We start from the raw sequence: 25482 nt of genomic DNA, 5'->3' as shown, positions 1-25482 counted from the left end.
CCCGAAACAAGGAAAGAAAAGGAATCGTACAGGATCATAACTTAGGAACGCTGAAACCAAGCGGCTTTAATCAAAGAAATCCAAACGGATACTCAACGGAACGTAAATAAAATACAAATAAAATCATTATCCTTTTAGACGCCATATAGGTTGGAATTTAATTTGTGCATTACGTCTCATTTTAATGTGGTTATGATATAAAAGTGTTAAGCGTAAACACTTCCGAGGTGTCACATATGCTTTTTATTGATATTCATATAGTAATTGTTGCACACACATATTCACGATTTTTATATTAATCACAGCCAGTGAAAAATATCGTGTAAGTACATTTGTGTGGTTCTGAGGTCATAAATAATTGTTATTAAGGGAAATAACATGCAAGAGTATAATTGTATCTCCTAGCACATTGAGAGTTTTCTCCTCTGTCATTAGTTGTATTTGCTTGCTTTTATTTTCTATAAGAAAAAATTTAAATCAGTATTGTGCTAAATGTGTCCAAAGTGGTCAAATGATTATAATGATTGGTCCAGAAATAGCGACGTAACCATAGAAAAGATTGCCATACACAATAGTATTGTCTTAATGTCATTGTATTTTTAAATGTAAATCTTGTTGTCTGGTTCAATATGGTGTAATTTGGTATGATTATCTTTAATCTGTTTTATAATCCAGATTTCCTAATTTCCTTACTACATAGAAACGGCGGCTAAGGATTGGGAAACTTACGTCTTAATTCTGGTAAATCGTAATTACAACGGTCTCCATCGTGACAGCACCCAAAGAAAGAGGCCGACCATCCTCCGCTTCTCCACATGGGGGTTACAGGACATTGCTGTATGCAGATGAAGCATGCATGTCATTAGCACGATAATAATGTATGTATGTGGTGTAGCATGCAAGTATCAACACACACACACACGCACACACACACACACACACACATATAATATATATATATATATATATATATATATATATATATATATATATATATATATATATATATATATATATATATATATATATATATATATATATATATATATATATATGTGTGTGTGTGTGTGTGTGTGTGTGTATTAGAATTAGCAGGATATTTCCATGAATCTTGTTTGGCATCGTTATATACTACAGAAAACCAGTTGCCAGTTTTCATATTTATACTTGCATAGACGTGTGTTATATTTAAAAGTGATGTTAATAATTTTAATATTTATCATTTGATGGGTGTCTAGTATTCTCTTTATAAAGAGCAAAAACAACCACTTAAAATGAAGAAGAAAAAATCTGTAACTACTTCAGACGAGTATATTACAATGCAATATGTGAGGCTACATTAACTGTCCTGGTATGGTTGTACACAAAAATTTCATTCTAAATCTCGGGTCTATGCATATACCACGTGATGCGACAGCCGATCATTTCGGATCTATTAATATACCACGTGATGCGGCAGCCGATCATCTCAGATCCATGCATACACCACGTGATGCGGCAGCTGATCGATGATTGTACAAGTCTTTGATCCCCACTTTCATAATCACGCTGATCGTATCAAGCTACGTCATACTTTCAGGATTTTTCAAATTGTTTTCTAAGCATGAATGCATCCCTAAGTACGGTAAGTAAGTTAACATTTCTAGAAGCACTTACCGATTTTGGCATGCACCCAAGTTCATTTGCCATATAACTTCCAACACTGACAGTTCGGTAGATGTAACATATCTGGAAATTAAGAAAGCGGAATTAACTTGAAACAATTTCCTACACTAGCATCATGAAAAAACGTATGAATAAAATATATTTATGGAATATAATGGGGAAGAAAAGAATTAAAAAAGTTAATGAGATCCTTGTAAATGATAAAAACATAATACTTCAACACATCACACTTGATACAATTTTATAAAATCCATGTATCAGCGTTTTCTCGTTAGCTTTATAAAATCCACGTATCAGCGTTTTCTCGTTAGCTTTATAAAATCCATGTATCAGCGTTTTCTCGTTAGCTTTGATAATGTTGACTTGCTTTTAATTTTGAGACAGCCCATGTAGGTACATTAAATAATCATATTTTTGTTGAGGTTAAGAGGGGAATCTTTTTGTCAGGTCAGCATTATATGTCTTGAAACACATGAATGACGATAAACGTATGGGTCTAGAGAAACGTTGAACGTTTTACGTTAGCTTCATACATTTAATATAGATTTTGTCAAGCATTGTTACCAAACCACCCCACCCAAAAGAAACTTTAAATATCACTGCAGCATGACGTAATAACAACTAAAACTAGGGAAGAAGTTGAGAAGCAACTAAGAAACAGCACAAAATACTACAAGAATTACCCCTCCCAAAACCGTCCCCCATAAAAGTAGTAAATAGCCAGGAGCTAATAACAGGCGTTTGTAAGACATACATATATACACACACATGTATGTGTATGTGCTTGAATATTTTTTAACTAAATCATTATTTTGGAATTATTATGTATTCATTCAAGTGTATTCTGGATTATGATATTGTGATACATCAATGCTGTTGGCACTTTAGTATATTAAATGATGCTGGCACATCAATACACTCAAGATTGGAATTCATGCGGAACAACGCTGGAATTCATTCGGAAATTATATACTTTTGGACTTGCGATAGAACGTTTAGGACTATTTGGGACTTACTTCATAATAGTGTAAGTTACTTTTAAATTTTCACTTTGTATTCTGGCGAACTAAATTATTTGTTTAATTTTTTTCCAAAACTTGTTGGTTGACTCTTTTTTCTGTTACCTAGTTTAAGACCATTTGATTATAACACATAACAGGTTGGGTTGGCGGAAAGAATTCACCAAAGACATTGATGCTGTATATTTTATATGACAAAAAGATTGGGTCGACGGAACGACTTCACCAAAGACATTGATAATGTACCGTTTATAGGGCAAAACAGATTGGATCGACGGATAGACAATACCAAGGACATTGGTTCAGTATATATTATAGGACATAACGTTTGTTCGATGGAAAGATAGTATCCAATACTTTGATTCAGTAACTTTGAAACTGATGTAAGAAATAACGAATTTGTGAAATTCATGAATTGCAGCATACAATCAATATAAATCCGTAATATATTGTCAAAATCCGAATAATTCCGAATGGATTTACACTCCTTTGATAACATAGGTCAAGGTCCTAGTCCTATACTATCCTTTGCGGAAACAATCTGCGAACCGATTAGACACGATGCAAGTATTAAATGTAGTGAAATTGGTGCGGGGGTAACAAAATGCAATTCAATAAGCAGATTTTAAATATCAAGTTGCACGTGACCAACAGAACAAAAACATCCCCACTTCTGCTCGTATCTTTGAGTGCGTCTAATTAACCATATAAGGAAAGTCGCATAAAACCCATTAGAGTGTGTGCAAAGAGTGAATTCTAGCATTCACGTTTGGTGAAAATCGGTTAAACGGTGTCATAATCTTAGGCAGAGAACATTTGTATGCAGTGTCCATTTCGTGTAAAAGAGCCAACACCAACCAAAGTTGCGTTTAATTATTACATTTGTATGAACAGTTAGAATCAGAGCCAAGAAAAATAAATTTTACCATTTGTTATTAAGTAGTGCAAATAGGACACAATGACCCAATTTTGGCTTGCCAATCCGGACGATCTTATGAGAAATGGGTCCATAAGCCGAGAAGAGCTCGGCAGTATACTTCTTACGAGAGAACGCATACGATAGCAATCTGACTCCACACTACCCTGCGTTCAACGATGGCCCAATGCAGATGTAGATGATCATCTCAGAAGGTTAAAACGCCAGGGCACGAATACGACCGACAAAACATCTTGGGAATAACAAAGCACTTTCTACACTGAATATCTCGGGAAAAGGCTCATCTACCTCCTCCTACAACGGTGTGGCGAAGATGAGAAGCGCAAGACAAACGAAGCAATATATATTTCAGAACAAGATAGTAAGTAGATAGAGTGGCTCGGATCGAGCGTATCAACGACAACCGAAGACCTCTTTTCTGCTTCCTCGGTTTAGAGAGTTTATAACCGAGCTGAGGCAGAGTTGGAAACAGTTTCAGGCTGTATGTCAATAATATAAGCAGGATTGTGTTTATCGAGAATAGACAGACATAACTGATCATTTGGATTTTGCGAGTTAGTACGCAACTGGTTTTGCTGCAAAGGCCATTACGGATAAATGGTCCATCCTGAAATTCTACAACATGACGAAATACTGATATTTCCCATCACTGAGTTCAAAAATATTGATAGCATGATAAGCAAATACATGTAATCAACCAAGAGTCTATGGTTATGATTATTAAAGAGTCAAATGGACACAAAAGTAGGAAAATGAAAAACGGAAACAAAATTTAAAAACACAAAAATCGATTACAGTGTATCTTCACTGAAAGTTGACAGAGAATAATGTAAACAAATAAAGAAAGGCTTTACAAAAAGTGCTAAAACAAATTAATCAGAACTAATTAATGACTGCATCATGTGCGTTCGTCACAATTCTGCACTGATCGAATTTCTTCTACACAAAATGATTGCATTTAACCGTCCTTTTTCGTTTCCCCTTCGAAATATGTATTACAATCGACGATCTTTTAAAGAAAGACCTCACTTAAGGTTGTGCTGCAATCACACGACTTAACTGACGTCCTGAGAAATAAACATGTTATACCAATCTAACATAAATGATAATACAAACTAGACTATCAATTTCATGGCAACAACTATGTTTATCTTCAGCTTAAAAATTACGTCTGTAACGGTTAGAAATCCCCTTAAAGTACTAACCAAACATTAAAGGCTAATAGCGGGTGAAAAGACATCATGAACAGAGTGTGAGCTTGCAAGAATTACACCAAATTGGATGTTTCCAGTTTCCAAAATCTATTGAAACTTACAAATATATTTCCCGGATGTTTTTGCATAAGTTCTATTCTACATTCCACTTTTAACATTTTTGTCAAATTCTAATATATCCGTGTACTAATTAGTATCAATCAGGCCGAATATCAGGATCACTCAAACGCTTGGTGTTGAGCTTGTGAATCGCCTGGGTGAAAACTACTAACTTAAAAACACATGGAGATTAAAAAAATACTTCTTTGAAGAACCAAAGATGTTCACAAAATTTAGTAGCACAAAGTGTTACAAATTTTTGTATTGATTTAATTTGTATTTGTTTCGATGTGTAAAGTACATATGATAAAATATTGCATAGGAGTGGCCTTAATTAGCAAAAGTAAACAAGTTGTTTACTCTTGAAATCAACAGAAAAGAAGATGTACATTTTCGTAAAATGAATGTTTGTTTCGTTTCAGATGCTTATGTAAATTTTCGAAACAATCAGTAGAAACACTTTTGTTTGAAACATTTAGAAAATATTCCTAAAAGAAAACCACAGGGCAGGATAATGTGCGGTGTAACAAATTGTGGAAGAGTATTCTTTTACTGAATCGAATACAGACTGACAATATAAACTTTGTGACTATAATGATATCATTTGTTCACCCTTTTGTATATAAAAAGACTTTTTACAAACAAAGTAGCTACTAATGAAAGAATATGTAATCTTAACAGATCCCAATGACAAATCAGATAAGTGGTTCGATGCCTATTAATGCATGCCAACGTACAACTACTTTCTTTCTGATCAATGTCTGGTGTGCGCGTGCGCGTGTGCGTGTGTCTGATTTGGATTTTGAACGTAGCTTTAACACGTTTTTAGTCATATCGTTAAAATGTCCTCAGTGCGAAAGTTTATAGTGATGTCTAGCACTGGGGCATTATGCCGCAGACATGTAGCATATTTCCCACCCAGTCATATTATCCTGACACTTGGCCGACCAGCCCTAACACTAAAAATTTATTGCTGAGCGCCTAGCGATCAATGTCTGGTAACTTTAATGCTATAAAAAAAAGCATCTAACCTAATAAAACTAGTTTTCTCTGGTAGACAAAACAGGAATTGAAACTGAGTTTAAAGAGACCCATATTATTTCAGCTGAAATTCAGTTTGAAGTGGCATATAATTTGAAATATAACAAAATGCTGTAATGGGACTCAGTTTTTTTCCTTGTACTTAACGTTATTTTACAACTTGCCATCTTTGTCCAGAAAGATATCATTATTTGCTTCAGTCTATCTACGTAATGTCCTGCTAATACCATGTCTGATTCATTATTCCACCGACAGTCATCAGTACCATGGTTTAGTATGTTATACAAGTTCAGGTTCTACAGCTGATGCGTTTAAGCTCACACGATGTGTGCGGATCAAGAAGCAATACAATAATGAGCAGGATCTAGTTGTAATTATAGTAAATCCTAAACTCCTTAAAATGTATTTTAGAATCGATGTCTAGTTCGGTACGTAATAGACAGATTGATTGATAAGTCTGTTTCAATGTAAATAAGGTCCATTACAATCTTTAACGTATTTGTAATAGTGACGTCATTTTTGGAAACAATCAGTAATTTTTCTACTGATGGCATAGTTATTTTTTTCTACTGATGGACATGTTTTTCTTACAGATTATATTGCTATTTCACTGCCTGTTTTTTCTATTGATGACATAGCTGTTTCACTAGCTGTTTTCTACAGATGATATTGCTGTTTCACTACCTGTTTTTTTTTCTATTGATGGCATAGCTGTTTCACTAGCTGTTTTCTACAAATGATATTGCTGTTTCACTAGCTGTTTTTCTATTGATGGCATAGCTGTTTCACTAGCTGTTTTTCTACTAATGACATAGCTGTTTCACCAGCTGTTTCTACAGGCAGCAAAGCTGTTTCGCTTTCAGTTTTTCTACTGATGGTATGGTAAAATTATTCCTTTGTAAACTATATGTTATTATCCCTTGTGGATCGCTTTAAGGTACATAACCCTTAAGAAATGAATTTGACCTTCCTAATTACACAAAATAACATGCTGATTTCTGAATCATCGGGAGGGGGGTCAGGTATGTATTCGACATAGTAGTGCACGTTGTTTGATCTTTTCCACTTTTCCCATGTCCGAATATGGTCACATAAAATAAACAAATGGTGTAATTTTATAGCTGAACCCACATCGACAGTTCATGTGTGGAGTTTATATACATTTTAACACAGTATCTTGTCTTCTGGTAATTATTCTTGTATAGAAACAAATCCAACATGTTTTTTTTTTAAAAACATTTCTTATGCTTATTTACAGGTGATGACACCAATTTTGAAGAATAAAAAAAAATGTTCCACGGTACTGCTTCCTTTGATCTTTATGGATAAAAGAGTTCCTTCATACCTGAGTATCATAAGCATATTAAAATGCATTTATCTGAGTTATTTTGTCAGAGTTGGTATACTTTCTCTCAGTTGGATCCCAGATGTCTCCTCCTTGCAATATTTGATCAACATTTACGGAGATATCAATTTCATTTTCAAAGTTTTTGAATCCTTACTTTGTACCGGACAACGTTTAAAACAATGCGTGTAAAAAATTGTAATTTGGTAGTCTGTACTGGTGATCACTTGGTAAATTTAACACAAATCCACTGAAGCAAATCGAAGTATGAGCTTTCCTTGTGACGTGTGTGTGTGTGTGTGTAATAAACTGACAACGAACAGTGCGAAACTACTATCTAACTAGCCTGAGCGCTTTCGACTCTTTAATTAGTCTTTATCAAAAGCAAATACAAAACAGTAAAGACAAACAAATAAAACAGAAAAACGGTTATGTTTGCAAAACTTTACATGGCTGTTTCTACAGGAATAAAACATTTAACTTTATTATGTTTCAACTAGTTTATTTCAACTTGTTTCTAAATTTGCTTAATAGCCTATAATGACTACTTTAACAATGAAATATCTGGGATATAATTTGCGCTTACATAAATTTACATAAAATAACAGATGTAGTTATGGCTCATAGCTTTCTAGGTCAGTAAAAATATTTCCCAGTATCAACAAGTTGAAATAAACTAGCTGAGACATAATAAAGTTCAAGGTTTAATTCCTGTAGAAACAGCCATGTAAAGTTTTGCAAACATAACCGTTTTTATGTTTTATTTGTTTGTCTTCATTATGTTTTGTATTTGCCTTTGAAAAAGACTAATAAAAAGAGTTGAAAGCGCTCAGGCTAGTTAGATACTAGTCTCGCACTGTTCGCTGTCAGTTTATAGCATTTATCTTAATCAATCCCTGACATGCGTGATCGCTTGCTGGATCCAGTGCACTTGAAAGGATTATTATTCGCCATATGATTTGTATTCTTTATATATATATATATATATATATATATATATATATATATATATATATATATATATATATATATATATATATATATAACCATTGGAAACTATATGTTTACACGTGTTGATGTTTATTAACCAAACAGATTTTTACCATCAGATAAGACATATATATTGCATATGTCAACTGATTGTCTTTCCGTTGAAAGTGGGGTGGGTGGACAAACTTTTGCATGGATCAAAATATAGATAATTATAATAATGTAAATTACCCTAAGGGCAAGAGAAGTTGCCTTAGATATATGTATAGACTGTAATTTAGTAGATTTATGGGTAAAACATAATATAGGGATACACATGTATACTAGCAGGATTTATTCACAGTTATTGAAAATGTAAATGTTCAACCAGGAGATAGGACTGATCATTCTCGTGTAAAAATTATAATTGTTTTCCAAAAAGTAATTAAAAGAAAGACCTTTTGGAAATTTAATATTTTATTTTTCCTTATCTACGAAGTTACGTGGATGTATTTTAAAGCAAACAGCTTTGTGTAGTAACCCTAATGGCATGTTCCTATCACCACGTGTACAATCCTTAATGGACTGTTTCATAATCATATGTACAAACTTGAATGGTATGTTTCTATAATCATATGTATTAACCAGTCTCAATAACCTTGTGTACTAACCTTAATGGCATGTTTCTATAACCATATGTATTAAGCTTAATGGCATGTTTCTATAACCTTGTTCACTAAACTTAATGGCGTGTTTCTATAACTTTATTCACTAACCTTAATGGCATGATTCTATAACCTTATTCACTAACCTTAATGGCACGTTTCTATAACCTTATTCACTAACCTTAATGGCATGATTCTATAACCTTATTCACTAACCTTAATGGCACGTTTCTATAACCTTATTCACTAACCTTAATGGCATGATTCTATAACCTTATTCACTAACCTTAATGGCACGTTTCTATAACCTTATTCACTAACCTTAATGGCACGTTTCTATAACCATATGTACTAACATTAATGACACGTTTCTATAACCTTGTTTACTAACCTTCATGTCATGTTTTTTTAAACTTGTGTACTAACCTAAATGGCCAGTGTGTTTTAATCATGCGTACTAACATGCATGCTAAACTTAATGACATGTTTTTATACCCTTGTGTACTAACCTTAATGGTTTGTTTCTATAACTATGTGTACTAACCTTAATGGCATGTTTCTTGAATTGTTTTGTTGTAAAGAGTAAGAGAGAATGCGATACGTCTTGGAGCAATAACGGAATCAAACTCCGAAGTTATTTAGTTACATAGAACTGCACCATTTGTACAGCAATAAAAATTCCATTGGAATGCGGCACAACCAACTGTTGTTTTTATCATGTAATTTTCTGAACAACACCGTGTAAAACAAATGCTAGTTATATCAGTGATAATTAAAACGCAATTAGGTAGCAAACTTTTTGGGTTTTACATTATGATCATGGGAATATTGTTGCTATAACTAGCATTTCACATTGACACACCTCAAATTTTATATTAATAACAGAAATGACTTGAAGTCCATTGTGCTTTTGCAAGAACAATGAATATCATAAGAGCCAGACAAGAAGTGCAGTAGGGGGGATAACTCACAACATTGACCCAAGGTTCGAAATATTTTGAGTAGTAGTAAATGACTAGACCGTGACCAATCATTTAGACTTTACTAATTGATATATTAAAGAGAAAAATGAACTGTATCACTCCAAAGTAGGAGCTAAAGAAATTCTTAGTAAAATATAAAAGGGCAATTTTTAAGTTTCCCATCACCTGGATGTTGCAATCAGAACATTCGATGTCGAAAGAAGAGATTATAAAAGTTAAGTAATGGTCAGTTTATCATGTTCTTTGTCTTTCTAGGTTTTGGATACCTTTAATTCAAGTAAAACGACTTAAATATCTAAATCTTTGAGTTCCAATTATTTCATTTAATTCGCACCGAGTCTCGAAATATGCGGACAAACAGACATGAATATAAAATAATATGTAATAACAAGATAAAAGGCAAATGGTATTTGACGTTAACTCTTAAAATGTTTAAATTATGACAAATAAAACCACTTTGCAAAAATTTGGATAAACCATCCAGTGCTTTTTTTCATGCACGTAGATGTGAACAGAGAAATATTACTTACATCGCCTTCTGCACAGGTGGTCACGTTGTGACAGTCGGCTTCATGTTTTACGGACTTGCAGCTCAAACACAGTAGCCCATTTGTTGTATCTAAATATATATGGTGGGGGAATATATATATATATGTTCTCTACTGGTTCATAATATCATAAATTAATTTTCTGATTGTGTTATATCATGGACTAATCTAATACATTAATTTTCAGATGGTATTATATCATGGGCATTGCCTAATCTAATATATTACTTTTCTGATGGACCGCTCTGGTGGTCTAGTGGTTAGAGCGTACGCCTCGGATGCGGGAGGTCGTCGTTCGAACCCCTGTCGAGTCATACCAAAGACTTACAAAAACGGTACTAACAGCTGCCTCGTTTGGCGCTCAGCATTAAGAAGTTAGTGTTAGAACTGGTCAGTCCGGTGTCAGGATAATGTGACTGGGTAGGACATCATGCTACATGTCTGCGACATGATGCCCCAGCGCTAGACATCACTATAAACTGTCACACTGCAAACATTGTAGCGATATGACTGAACAATTGTTAAAGCTACGTTAAAAATCCAAATCACACACACACACACACACACACACTTTTCTGATGATATTATATCATGGACATTGAGTAATATAATAAATTAATTTCTGATGGTGTTCCAGAGACTTTATTCTGTACTGGTTCATGGACATTGATTTATATAATAAATTAATTTTCTGATATTGAGATATCATACACATTGACACACAATTAAAGCATTTTCTAACAGCGTTATATCTGGTACACTTACCGGCATTTATCAAACCAGTGTTTAAATTTAGCAGGGTTATATTTGTGTGGTCTTAACAAATAATTCCTAGGTGAGATTAAAATGCTTTAATTGCATAAATAAAAAAATTAATTGTTTGTTACAGGTTATTTTCTTTTTTCATCTTGTCTACTAAATCTGTGTATTAAGGTTTTAATAATGAATTCAATTCATCAACAAACAGAGTCACAAACTTTAGTTCTATAAAATAAACAAAAATAAAATATTGGTATTCCGACTATAGCGATATAATTTTTCTCCCACATATATATATATATATAATCCGGTTTTCAAATAATGTTTATTTGAGGTTTAATGATAGCACTCACCTAGCATACAGACGGCGTACACAATTTGGAACCACAGCATATTACGCCCTGTTTCAAAAAAAAAAAAAAAAAAAAATATATATATATATATATATATATATATATATATATATATATATATATATATATATATATATATATGTATATATGTATATATATATATATATATATATATATATATATATATATATATATATATATATATATATATATATATATATATATATATATATATATATATCTACTAATTGACATACATGCAAACGATTCATGTCTGCTAAATGCAGTTTTTGCATTAAGGAGCTGAAAGAATCACACACGGTGGTTATATTCATAGAACAGTTCATATAAGAATCCTGTTCCTGCTCCTATAGTTTTTGTACCTATCCATGAATTTTCCTAATAACTATAACAGTAACATGCAAAAACGAAAATAATTGTCCCATTAGAAGTAACGTTTATTTTTATTTTTTTTAAAGATAAGTATATAAGATTTGTTAAAAAAATAATGACGATCATGAAAGAGAATAATATAAAACATCAAAACTGTACTTATCTTTCTCTGACAGATGATTCCCTTTACCTACTAACCTTGCCATCTTTCTCTGGCTGGTGACTACCTTTACATTTGAACCTTACCCATCTTTCTCTGGCCAATGACTACCTTTTCATTTAAATCTAACTCATAGTTCTCTGGCAGAGGACTCCCGTTATATTTCAGCCTTACCCAATTTCTCTTGCAGATGACTCCCTTTACATTTCAAAATTACCAACTTTTTCTGGAAGATGACCCATCTTTCACTAGCCAATGATTTTTCCTCCCCAATTCAACCGTATCCATCTTTCACTGGCAAACGACTTTTCCTTCACATTTCGACCTTACCCATTTTTCTCTGACAGATAAGTCCCTTTGCATCTCAATCTTTAGTAATACAATTAACTTATAAGCCCTAAATTATCTATTTAGGTTATCGCGTTAGATTCTAGGTTAATATAAATTACAATCTAGAGCAAATTGAAATTGAACGTTATGGCACAGTTTGCTAGGTGATTAGTCATAACAATTTCCAAAAATGTAGATCAATAAATTTGAAAGCAATAAAAGTTTTCAGGATTTCAGTGCTGTTAATGCAAACGTTTTAATGGGGTTATGTTGGATGTGTGGATTATTCGTTTTCAGGATCCCGGGTTTATTATGCTGATGCTTTAATGGGGTCGTGTTGGGTGTGTGGATTATTGGTTTTCATGATTCCGGTTTTATTATACTAGTGTTTTAATGGGGTCATGTTGGGTGTGTTGATTATTGGTTTTCATGATTCCGGTTTTATTATGCTAGTGTTTTAATGGGGTCATGTTGGGTGTGTGGATTATTGGTTTTCATGATTCCGGTTTTATTATGCTAGTGTTTTAATGGGGTCATGTTGGGTGTGTGTATTATTGGTTTTCAGGATCCCGGTGTTAATATGCTAATATTTTAATGGGGTCATGTTGGGTGTGTGGATTATTGGTTTTCAGGATCCCGGTTTAGCATGCCAGTGTTTTAATTAGTACATATTGAGAATGTATATTTAAAAAAAGCAATGTTGTAAAGTTATTAAAGTAAACGTTTAAATTGACTGACGTTGGGTATGTGGATGTTTAGTTTCAATGCATATTATACACAAAATACACTAAGCTGTATCGAATGGAAAATATTAAAGTATTTACACACACAAACACGCACGCACTAACGCACACATGCATACACACACCTCCATAGTGTTTATTTTTGTTTAAAATTATAACCATGGGGCTCGGTTTCTGGGGTGAAAGAAACCCACAGTTACAAAAATGTGTATCATGCAGACATACACACGTATATGCTGTTATGTATATTTGATTTAATTTATATTTGATTTAATTTATATTTGATTTAATTTAATTGTTTGTTTGTTAGTTTAACAATTTTTATTCATTTACATGCTATTGGAATGTAACTTTATTTACTGGAGTTTACATTTTCCATAAATTAGTTTGACCTGACTGTTTTTCGTAAACACTAATAAAAGAAACTTTGTATCTAATGCTGACCTAGTTCCTGACCTTGATTTAGAATCAGTGAGAGTGAAATAAAATATATTTTTATTATTATTTATTTAATTCTTTCTTAGTGTAGATTCATAAAGTGAAATCGAAGCCATACTGGGAGTACGTAATGTTAGGCATGTACAGCTTCTATGTTGTTCTAGAAACATGATCATGTGATCCTCGTAGGGAATCTGTTTTGCGTCTTAAATTAGTGTATAACTATTTTCAATAGAGAATTTAGTCAGTTGGGCTATAAATTATTGACACTTAAAGGTGTTTTGTTGTGATGAGGTTTTGTAGTGACCAGTTTGAGCTGAAATTCTATTTTATGGAATTATTAATTCTTTTCCCTGGAAATATTTAAGTGCTCATACAGAATTCTTGAACAAAGACATTTATTGAAATTTTATTCAGAATTCAAAACTGGAATATTTTTTTCTGTGGTTCGACAAGGAACTGTTGACACATCAGGACAAAACCGACTATTACATACATAATCTTCCTCCAACTTAGATTTTTTCATCATGACTCCAACTCAGATTCATTTAGGAATTTTTATTTCTAGGACATGTATCTTTTAATTCTTGGATTATTCTTGGATTACTTTTGGATTTGATTCGTAGAACCGTAAGTTCTTTTTCTCATTTTTACCTTGCGTTTCTAGGGAAATAAATTATTTGTTCAATTTTACAAAGCTTGTTGTCTTCATTCTTTTCTTGTTACTGTTTTAAAGAGCATAAAACGTAACAATACGCACACACCTACTCCAATATATGTGTTTCTTTGTGTGTATCTTTTGTAAGTCACCCAACCATTAGTCATTCGTTACAACCTAGATGTCTTTTTGTGTGTATGTTGGTGTCTGTCAACAAATATGGGTCATCTACTTTGGCCTACGTTGGCTCTTTATTGAACCCTAGCCAGTCAAGTGGAGTGGGTGGGGATGAGGGGGGGTGGGTGAAGTGGTTGATCTCATAAAATTCAATATGTAAACCAAGGGTGAATCACTGGGATGTAGAAGGACATCCAATGTATATACTTATGAAACCTTTAAATTGCAATTCCACGTTGTCAATCTCTGCATGTGTACATACGTTATGCGATTGTCATCTCAAAAGGTAGTAAAGTTTGCATCAGGGCTAAGTCACGAAGTTTATGGAATAAATATTTGGACTCGCGTTGGTTACACACACACACACGCACACACGCACACACGCACACACACACACACACACAGAGTCCATGTTTATCTCCTTGTTGTCAATTCAAACTTCCAACGGCTGCTTCAATTACAAAATCACCTCAAAGATATTGCAGAAAACGACGATTTTTTTATGAACACGTTGCCTACACCACTAACATAGTAACTGCTATTATTTTTGTTGTGCTTGAAAAGATGAATTCTAAAAAGGGTATGAAATAGTGTTAACAGCATGTTGGTGACTTCTACTTCTGTTTGATAGTCAAGGACTTGTGAAACTGAGTAGTATCATTATGGGGATTTGGGATAACGTGACTGATACATGTCAAAGTAAACTTTACCCTATGACTTTACCCGATCGCCAAATGCGAATGCATGCAGTATGGAGTGGTAAAATCTGATTCTAACTCTAACTATATGTAGCTGTTATTACGTTTATGAAAATACAATTATTAGTTTTAGACAAAACAATTACTTCACAATAACCCGTTCTTTTTATTTCAGTAAGCGAATTTCAGGAGTCTACCTAAATATAGAACTAGCTATAACAGTTGACAGCTACTTCGGCCAACTACTATATGATCAGCATCTGGAGAAACCATTGAGGCAGCAATTTGTTCTTTTGGTCATTGGGACATTTTTCATTATGTTTCAAAGAAATTGATAATGTCTTTCTAATCTTCGCCATAAACAAGTCATTTTATCACGTTCATACAACATTAACACAGGTTATCAATGATTGTTTTGGGGGAGTGTTTGGAATGATCTGTCTTTGGGTAACATGGACAAAATATCCCAATGTTTATCTAAAAGAGAGAGTATTTAACGTTTTTAAGTCATGCGTTATTTGATGGTAACTTTGATAACGATGTCAGGCGTACCTTTTGGGAATATATCTTCTTGAGGCTACTGGTGCAAAAGCGAGAAAACTTCTTCTTTATTATTCGTACTCGTGTTCACGTGCTGTCTGCGTAAGTTTTATTTTGGACACTGGGCGAAAATATCGAAGAGTTTTAATTGAACTGATTCGAATTAGTTCTTGTTTCGACAGGTCAATTAAACTCTGTCCTCTATTGTGCTTTTTTCTCTTGAGCTATGCCACTATTCTGGCAGCAACAGGAAATAACAAAACATATTAGGAGGAATAAGTTTACCAAGTTGTGTCTATATAGTTGTTGTCTCCATGGATTTTCTTTAATCCGATTTAACGGGTATCATAAAAAGGAGTAGATGAGAGTGGCATGTATGATGATATTTTTGTAGATGCTGCTTTTGTACTTCTTGCTCTATCGGATTCTAGTAGCAGATTCTGTTCATATGTGCGAGCTCCAGTTGCAGTGTTTCTCCTTCATTTTACGATGGTCAGGGTCTTCGTTTTCTTCTTTGTTTTTGTCTTCTTTGTTCTCTTGTAATATGGTGTTTTATTTGTTTGCTCATGTAGCAGCAGGGCAGTTCTTTTTGTTTCACTCTTTGTTTTCGTTTTGGTCTTTGCAGTCGTTATTGGATGCCATCGTAGAAGTGGACGAATAATAGCTCCTGCAAGATATCCACTGCTGCAGTTTCGTTCACGGATCTGCGTGTTATTTCAGTTGTTCTTTATGTTCTTAAGTTTTACTTTAAAAAAAAATGAAATTAAAAACAAATCTTGCTTTTTCTTTGGAACTAGATGTTTTCTTTTAGTGATTGACGCGAGGTCAAAGAAACCCAAGAAAATCACTTGTTTTTGACATCACCTATATCGCAGCTGGTGTCATAATTCGTGCGAATCAATGAAGCTGGATGAGATTTTGCCTGATGTTATGTTGAACAGCAAACATGTACATCAATGAATCAATAAATGAGCCTTTAATATTTTTAGTGACCTGTAAATTACTTACGCACTATCGTGCCCCCAATCTTAGAACAATTCAGTGCGAAATCTCAAATAATTAGGTGTATTGAGTTTCAAATCTACTAGCAAATATGCCTGTAGAAAACATGCAGAATCCTAATAATGTCATAATTAAGTTGTGGTGATCACAATAGATTTTTGCCATCAGTTGTACTTGAGATTTGTCTCTTAGTCTTTTGAGCAGTATTATATAATGTGCTTTGGGACTGAGGGTGCTAGAATACATCGTCTGTGATATAAATTAAACTTGTGCGATGTATATTATGTCCTTTTCATGCAACCAAAGTCAAATTTCTTTTCATCTGTCTGACATGAAGAAGATAATTGGCAAAAAAACGGGTTCTTCTTGACTTTCTTTGAGTAACGAATATGCCTGTGTACATTGTTTGTAACAACACAGAAATGCCTTGTGGATAGCGAGCAAGGAAAGACTTGATTGTATTCGATCAAACGTTTGACTATTACTAAAACCAATGGATCCTGCAATTAACATGTTAAAGGGATGTTGAAGATGCAACACCTCCGAATATTTACGATCTGAAAATGTGCCCTCCACTTTGAGAACTGACGATGCAGCCACGACTATACGCTTTATTCTCTGAAAGTAGATATGCCAAACAATAACTTTCTTACAGGAAATGAAAATGGTTGTATTGCGACTCTATGGTCTTAAACAAAGTAATGGAAAAGAGCGAAAAACCAAAATGTTTTGTAAAATTCAACACGTAATGTATTTCCCTAGAATACAAAGTAAAAATTTACAAGCACTAACAATATTGCGAATTCAATCCCAAATAGACAAAAAAGTTATATCACCAGTCCAAATGAATAAAGTTCTAATTAAATTCTAGTGTCTAGTGGAGTTCGAATTAGGATCCACTGCTGATCCAATCTAAAAACTTACACCAAACAATAGCCAGGATTTGAGACAAAAGCCCATTGCTATACATTTTTAAATTGGCAACAAGATAAAATACGTCACTATAATTATAATAAAGAACATGGAAAGCATATCTTTGACTCATACTATGATAATTATTATTAAATGTAACCCACACTACTATATTATGTTAACTATGTATTATTTGTTTACCAAATAAAAAGGGGCCCCGAGTGGCCGAGTGGTCTAAAGCGCTCTTCGTTACGGATCACTGCCATCTCACCTCTGTCTGCGGCGGTTCGAGTCTAAGATTCAGCCAATGTGGGCATGTGAGAAAGCTTGCCAGTAGCTTCTCGTGGGTCGGTGGTTCTTTCCGGGGTTTTCCGGGTTCTTCCTCCACCATTAATACTGGCCGCCATGTATAGCCTATCGTGCTGAAAAATGGCGTTAAACCCTACAACAACAACAACAACCAAATAAAAACAACACTGTCTCTAGTCAGGAACAACACGAACTTATTTTGGACAAGGTCATTTCCAAAGTACAATTATACATAATCATCGAGAAAAACAAACAAATGCAAATTAAATATTATAAATTAAATATAAGTGATAGTTTTATTTGGATAATATATGATAAATGAACACAATCTTGTAGCTGCTGCCGCGGAAATAAGTTATTATTGTTTTTCTTTAGTTTGTTAGAATATGATCTGTCGGTACATCTAGCTGTTGTTGGTTGTTGTCTAATTGATTAAATATGCGTGAATTACAACAAATAAATAACACAATATGAATGATATCTCAAATGTGGACTATGCCTGACGTTAAGAGATCAAACCCAAGACTTTTTTTTCAGTCGCGTAGATCATTTCGGCCAAGAGCATGCTTATCAAGATCACGTGTTACAAAAAAGTCTCGGTAAGAGTGTTGTGCTGACAAGTTGCAGCTAATCTACTCACACAATGGTAGCATTGTGTTCATTACTAATCACACCATATTTTGAGCAAAATGATCTTCGCATGACAATTTATTTACTCCCATTCACGCCAAAAAACTAACATTGTACTTTGTATCTCTTCTCCCAATTTAAGAGTTCCTGTTCCGTAATGTTCTTTCTAAGGAAAAGGCATGACGCGACCAAGCTGCAACTGTTCGATATACTGCTGAATGACTATTTTTCAAATACATATGAAATTTGTATTTGATGCCTATGAACCTAGTAAACTCTGACCATAAAATCCCTGATAATGAAATTATTGTCATCTTCAAAAATGCCATATAAAGATCATATTCACAATTCATTTCCCATCTTGTAGTGGTATTTCTTCTTATTAACTCTTTAAATGTTTAACCAAAGCGTGTCTTGAACATTTACATATATGCATAATGCCCTCTATATTTACATGGCACATTTGACAGTAACCATTTTTCTACCGTCAAGTTTGTTTAGTATTACGATAACTTTCTATTCTCGTTGACCAATTCTGGAAGTTAATACATATTAATATATGCTGCAAAGTTCGAAGAAATGGTACTTCATCTACAACCGCTACTATAACCATACAACACCAAACGCTAATATAATCAATAGATGTTTATCAAAGAGTAGAAAATTACATTTTCCCTAATTCAGCCAATCATTTCAACATGCGGGAACATGCTTGATTAATTCTCCTTATTAAATGTTACAACATAGACATAATAAATCGAGCATGAAGTACAATGCATGCAATTATTTCTCTCTCTCTCTCTCTCTCTCTCTCTCTCTCTCTCACACACACACACACACACACACACACAAACACACACAATTCCTGTATTTTCATCTCCTTTATCAACAGGTCTCAAATGAAATTCTTGATTTCAGATAGTTTTGTTCCATCAAATTGGTTTTCACCCAACAATAGGGCTAAATTTGTTTAAAGTTTTATTTGAAATTATCTTTTTTTTAATTAAAAAAAGTAAAATGTTGGAAATGTTTAAATGTTTCGAGACTCGAAATCTACAAAATGTAAATATTGCAACAACAAATGCATATTTTTTAATGTAGACAAGCCAACAACGGGACCGTAGAAAAGGTTACTGAATGCATTAGGTCAGTTACCTTAACCAGCTCTCCTATATTGCACTGGCGAGCAGACGACAAAATTATCACCGGAGTTTTAAATTGCAAGCACTGACACTGCACGAAAAATGTTTTTTCTTCTTCTCATCAAATATTATAAAATATACATTTATAATCGGAATAGCTGTAAACATTCGTATATATTGCTTTTTCTCTCTCATAATCTCTCTCATACTTTCTCTCTCCGTAAAATCAACAATGAGTCACGCCATACATAAACATTTCGACCAATGTATAACTTGAAACCTTGCGCTGACAATATGTATCAATGCTGTTGTAGAATTCCTCATCAGAACAGTTGAGCAGAAGTCAATTTTCCCATACTGATGTGGCTTCCTTCATAGCCCAGTTTGAGCAGACAATTCATTTATGTTTGTCCTCTCTAAACTTAATTTCCATGATAGAATTACATAAGATCGTTGAACAAATACAACTTTGCTTGTGATATCATGTTGTCGGTAAATAATACAATAATTTAATGAAACTTACGTTTAAGTACTGGTTTATTTTGAGTAAATTATTGTACCTTTGAAATGACCGCTCCGGTGGCCTAAGTGGTTCAAGCAACCGGATGCGGGAGATCGCGGTTTCGACCCCCGGCCGAGTCATACCAAAGACTTAGAAAATGGTACAGCAGCTGTCGCGCTTGGCACTCAGCATTAAGAGATTAGTATTAGGACTGATGCAAGGATAATGTGACTGGGTGGAACATGAACCTACATATCTGCGGCATGATGCCCCAGTGCTAGACATCACTATAAACTGCTACACTGCAGACATTGTAGCGATATGACTGAAACAATTTAAAGCTACGTTAAGAAAAAAAATCCAGAACCAAATCGTAACTTTGAAAAATGTCACAGACTGTGAAGTTCTATGTGACCCACTGTTATGCGTTGGGGTGGGATGCTCCCAATATTTATTTGAATTACTGTTGAATTCCCACCCTGGCTCGTTTTTGTAGGAAGTGAAATTAGTGATAGAGAGAGATACAGCTCCGAGCCTCCAGTCAGCAATACCGACAATTAAATTATTAAGAACACAAAGGTGAAATTCAAAAGAATAACTATTTAATACAAATTAAACGATATTAATTTCTCAACCAATCTTCTTCCTCTCGACCATGTAACAACCTATTTCATCACGTGATTATAGTATGAGATGGCTTTCCCCTGTTCTTGGTTTCTACTCATCTGTGTTTACTCCGCCAATTCCTTTCCTCCTTCCGGAGTTCTCCGTACTCCGATTCTTCCTATCCTCTTCCCCTTTTGTCTCCTTTTCTCCTCCTCCTTCTCTCTCTCTCTTTCTCCTTCAACGAGGCTTGTTCTCCGCCTACTTATATCCTGTCTCTCTGAGACTTGGGACTTGACTACCCGGTAGTTCTGTCCCCAAAAGCTTCCTTTACGAAGCTTTCAGTCCTTGAATGTACCAAGGTTTTTCCCGCCAAATCACGAGTGGCTCTCAGAGTTATTGCTACAACTTGTCAGCACGGTGCTTCACAATGACTAATTTGTTCATAACCCAAATGACTGTTAAATTCTGGTTCGAATTGATGGCCCCACCCTTCCTCAGTTCCGACTGGATAACAATTCTACCCCAGGCGGTTAAGCTTAACAGACGAGCATCAGGCCATCTGTCAAAGCGGGGAGATTTACGACAGCATCGAGGGTCCTTTGTTCAAAGCTTCCAACGTCTACATGTGAGTTTTAACACCCAACGGAGCGGCTCTTGTACAAACGCGAATCAACACGACAGTGCAGGGTCGACATACTCATGGCGCTAACCCATTCCTTTGTTCCTGACTTACGTAATCGCGGGCAGGCAAACGTGACAGTACAGCATCATGTTTTTCTTACTTTGCTTATGTTTTTACATTATCATTATTAGTATTACTATTGGAAAAGGAATGCAGTTCTTAGTGCCTAGTATTTTGGTTTGTTGAGTCAGGTATTACACTATTATAAGAAAAAGAAATGAGCTCGAAGTAAATGTACTTTCCGCAATCATTATCATTTATCATGCATGGCATGATGTCTCCACAGATTGTGTTGCAAACTGTTGTATCAGTGCAGGATTTAGTGAGTAAACAGATGCCATTTCCAGTGAAAGCGATGCTGCTGCTGCTGCTGATGTTCTCCTAGCTATTGTGCGTGGCGTGACACCTACATGTATCTGGTAACGAGCATCTGGATTTGTTTGATTATGTATACTCTAACAGTGACACTGTAACAGCTGTGATACCAACAATGTAATTTTGTTTTTTTACCATGTGAACATTGTGAAATTACTGATCGCCATGAAGCAAGCAAGTTGTTGAACAAAGATGATTTCACATATAAGTGATTTTTACGATTCACCGGCTGGTACAGGGACATCGTTGTTGACACTTTCATCAGACGGTAGAATGTACTTTTCTGTCACGATAACATGTATATATATATATATATATATATATATATATATATATATATATATATATATATATATATATATATATATATATATATATATATATCTGTGTGTGTGTGCGTTGTTTGCAATTGTATTCAAGCCCGGCCCTAGAGCAAGGCGAATGAGGCAACCGCCTTGGACCTGCTTGGACCCCGCGCTACTGTTTATACATATTTTGTATACTGTGGTGAGATTGACCAGATTTTTTTTGTGCTTGGGGTCCCGCTCGTCGCTTGCTGCCTTGGGCCCCGCACGTCCTAGGGTCGGGCCTGATTGTATTACCATTAAGTGTGAGGTCTGCAGTAATAATGCCAGTTTAAAATGTTTACTGTTGTCTTCATCAACATTATTTTGAAAATAAATCCAAAAAATAAAAATAAGGATTTGGACATAATGATTCTCGGTTCTAGCATCCCATTTACCTGTGAAATATATATATATATATATTAGCTTTTTTATTCAAAGGAAACGACACTTGCCGATTAGAAACTTATTATAGGTAAACGGGAGTTTAAAATAGGAGAAAAAACACAAACAAGTAAACAAAGCATTAATTATAGTTGCAGTATATGTGTGCCTCCTAACCAAGAAATGTACCGCACAATCTCAAACAGGCCATAGCACTTTTGTATCATTGGGAATTGTTAGCACTAGTTAAATCCATTGGGAAGGTATACACATGATGTGAGTATGAGGCGACGTAGCCGACAAAAGCGGGTCCAATGACAAAGTTACAGTTGAAATTTCGATGTTGTACGTCGAGAAATCCAGTATCACGTGATGGATAAAATTCCATTTTCAAGATCGAGATTTTATATTTTATATGTTGAATTATGCAGTGGTGGTTTAAAGTTCTATTTCCTATGTCGACGTTTTACAGTGTATATTTCGAATTGCACAGAAAATATAACTTTCAACTACTACTGTTTAATTGAACTTTCAGGAGAAGCGTTTTTGATACAACATGTGAAATTGGAATTCTGGACACATGGCATTAGAATTTCAACGGCAACGTTCTGATTGGACCAGCTTTTGTCCGCTTTTGGCACAAATTCTTCTCTCTTTCACTCCGCTAATTTCCCTTTAATTTGCCCCTATGCATGTGTATGTGTGTGTGTGTGTGTGTGTGTGTGTGTTTTAGAAAACGAGTTTTATGAATATTTTTCCCCCTTATTTTCTTACGTCATTTTTGACTAATCAGTGGAAATTCATTACAGATTTAGAGAGTTCAGAACGATATCCTACCGTTTAAATAATGTTTATATAAGCGTACATATGTTTCTTGTAATTTTCTCATTAGATCTTAAGCTGCTCACATGTCAATGGAAACTGTTTTTTTTTTTTCCTTTTTTTTTCTTCATATCAACTGATCTTATGATTAATTTCTAAATTTATTTGCCACATTTTTATGACGAGTTTAAATGTGCGTGTTGCGAATGTTGTGGATTTTTTATTGTTGACCTTAAATTTTAAATTATGCATGTCTTAGTTTATTTAACAAAAATAGTATTCAAATTGATTGATTATTTCGACATAATTTCTGTTGATTTCCTATAAAAGTGCTAATAAACATTAATCGGAATCATTGATTAATGATTGGTTTTATATTATTCTCTCCCCACCGCATGTTAAAGCATTGTAACAACTAGATCTAATCAAATCTTTTGTTACAGTTGACTGCTCTGCATTATCGTCTGTTATCTACATTCTTATTAGTCAATCAGCTCGAGAAAATATCGTCTGCAAGCAGAATTTTGGGATTCCAGCATCAGCAAATAGCAGCAGCTATGGTATCGATTTTGTGGGTCGGTTGAGTTATGGAACGTTGATGAGCACCTGCCTAGCTACGTCGTGTAGTTGATTGTATTAAAGGTTTGACAGAGAGCGCAGAAAGCCACAGATGTTAATGTTGTTATATAGTGACCGACATACGACAACGATTCACTGATATTGCAGTCTATCTTCGATTATCGGTAAGTCGCAGTATCAGCAGTGTATATTTCGCACTACATGTTATTGTTTGTTGATGCACGTTTATGAGCCAGTAACCCTACAGACGATATTGACTAGATTATTCTCTGTTATCTGTCACTCAGGATTTTCAGTCCTTTGAATGACCTGTTCAAATAACCATTCCGCTGGAACCATCCTGATAGGCTTTTAAATTTTTTGGGGCATCGGTCGTTTTGTTGCCCCCCCCCCCCCGCAGTATTGCCTGATTGTACGGTAGTAGACATACATGACCTGTTCATTTTCAAAAGATTTTAATTTTGGAATTCATGGAAGCAAGAACTGTTGTTTATTATGAATTTAATATACTAAGGTATCATAATTATTTAAAGGTTAGTGTAAATACCACCAGTATTATGTTATCTCCATAAACTAAATATTTTATATTTTCATTCAATGGACTCATCAATGATTCATTAACTGATAGAGGTGATGAAAGCCATTTTAAAAATTTTTTTTTACACATTTCTTTACACAGGGTGGTATCAGGAATAAGTTTAATTTGGGCACACAACACGTGTACTTTACATTATTGGTTGCAAGAAAGTAATCTTGTTGACAGCATCATCCTGTTTGTAGCCCAGAACAGTTCTAATTGACAGTGTCATTGTGTTTGTCACCCAGAACAGTTCTAGTTGACAGCATCATCCTGTTTGTAGCCCAGAACAATTCTAGTTGACAGCGTCATCCTGTTTGTAGCCCAGAACAGTTCTGATTGACAGCGTCATCCTGTTTGTAGCCCAGAACAGTTCTGATTGACAGCGTCATCCTGTTTATAGCCCAGAACAGTTCTAGTTGACAGCGTCATCCTGTTTGTAGCCCAGAACAATTCTAGTTGACAGCATCATCCTGTTTGTAGCCCAGAACAGTTCTAATTGACAGCGTCATCCTGTTTGTAGCCCAGAACAGTTCTAGTTGACAGCGTCATCCTGTTTGTAGCCCAGAACAATTCTAGTTGACAGCGTCATCCTGTTTGTAGCCCAGAACAGTTCTGATTGACAGCGTCATCCTGTTTGTAGCCCAGAACAGTTCTGATTGACAGCGTCATCCTGTTTATAGCCCAGAACAGTTCTAGTTGACAGCGTCATCCTGTTTGTAGCCCAGAACAATTCCAGTTGACAGCATCATTCTGTTTGTAGCCCAGAACAGTTCTAATTGACAGCGTCATCCTGTTTGTAGCCCAGAACAGTTCTAGTTGACAGCGTCATCCTGTTTGTAGCCCAGAACAGTTCTAATTGACAGCGTCATCCTGTTTGTA

The 25482-nt window shown here is 34.6% G+C and overlaps 2 protein-coding genes across 2 annotated transcripts in view; one reads left to right on the top strand and one right to left on the bottom strand.

Moving 5' to 3' along the window:
• Positions 1-830, bottom strand: part of LOC149776747 (pregnancy-specific beta-1-glycoprotein 2-like) — a 103304-nt gene extending 102474 nt beyond the window's left edge. The window contains exon 1 of the mRNA XM_089942566.1: positions 730-830. Coding sequence (XP_089798692.1) covers positions 730-817 — 88 coding nt within the window. The 5' untranslated portion in view covers positions 818-830. The remainder of the gene's footprint in view (positions 1-729) is intronic.
• Positions 831-23954: 23124 nt separating this feature from the next.
• Positions 23955-25482, top strand: part of LOC149776746 (rap guanine nucleotide exchange factor 4-like) — a 272232-nt gene continuing 270704 nt past the window's right edge. Inside the window, exon 1 of the mRNA XM_089941417.1 lies at positions 23955-24187. The gene's annotated coding sequence lies outside the window, so the exon portion shown is untranslated. The remainder of the gene's footprint in view (positions 24188-25482) is intronic.

The sequence above is a fragment of the Sinohyriopsis cumingii genome, chromosome 18 (genome assembly GCF_028554795.1).
Source record: "Sinohyriopsis cumingii isolate HCF-2022 chromosome 18, ASM2855479v2, whole genome shotgun sequence".
Taxonomy (NCBI): Eukaryota; Metazoa; Mollusca; class Bivalvia; order Unionida; family Unionidae; genus Sinohyriopsis; species Sinohyriopsis cumingii.
This window is presented reverse-complemented; position numbering and strand designations above follow the sequence as displayed.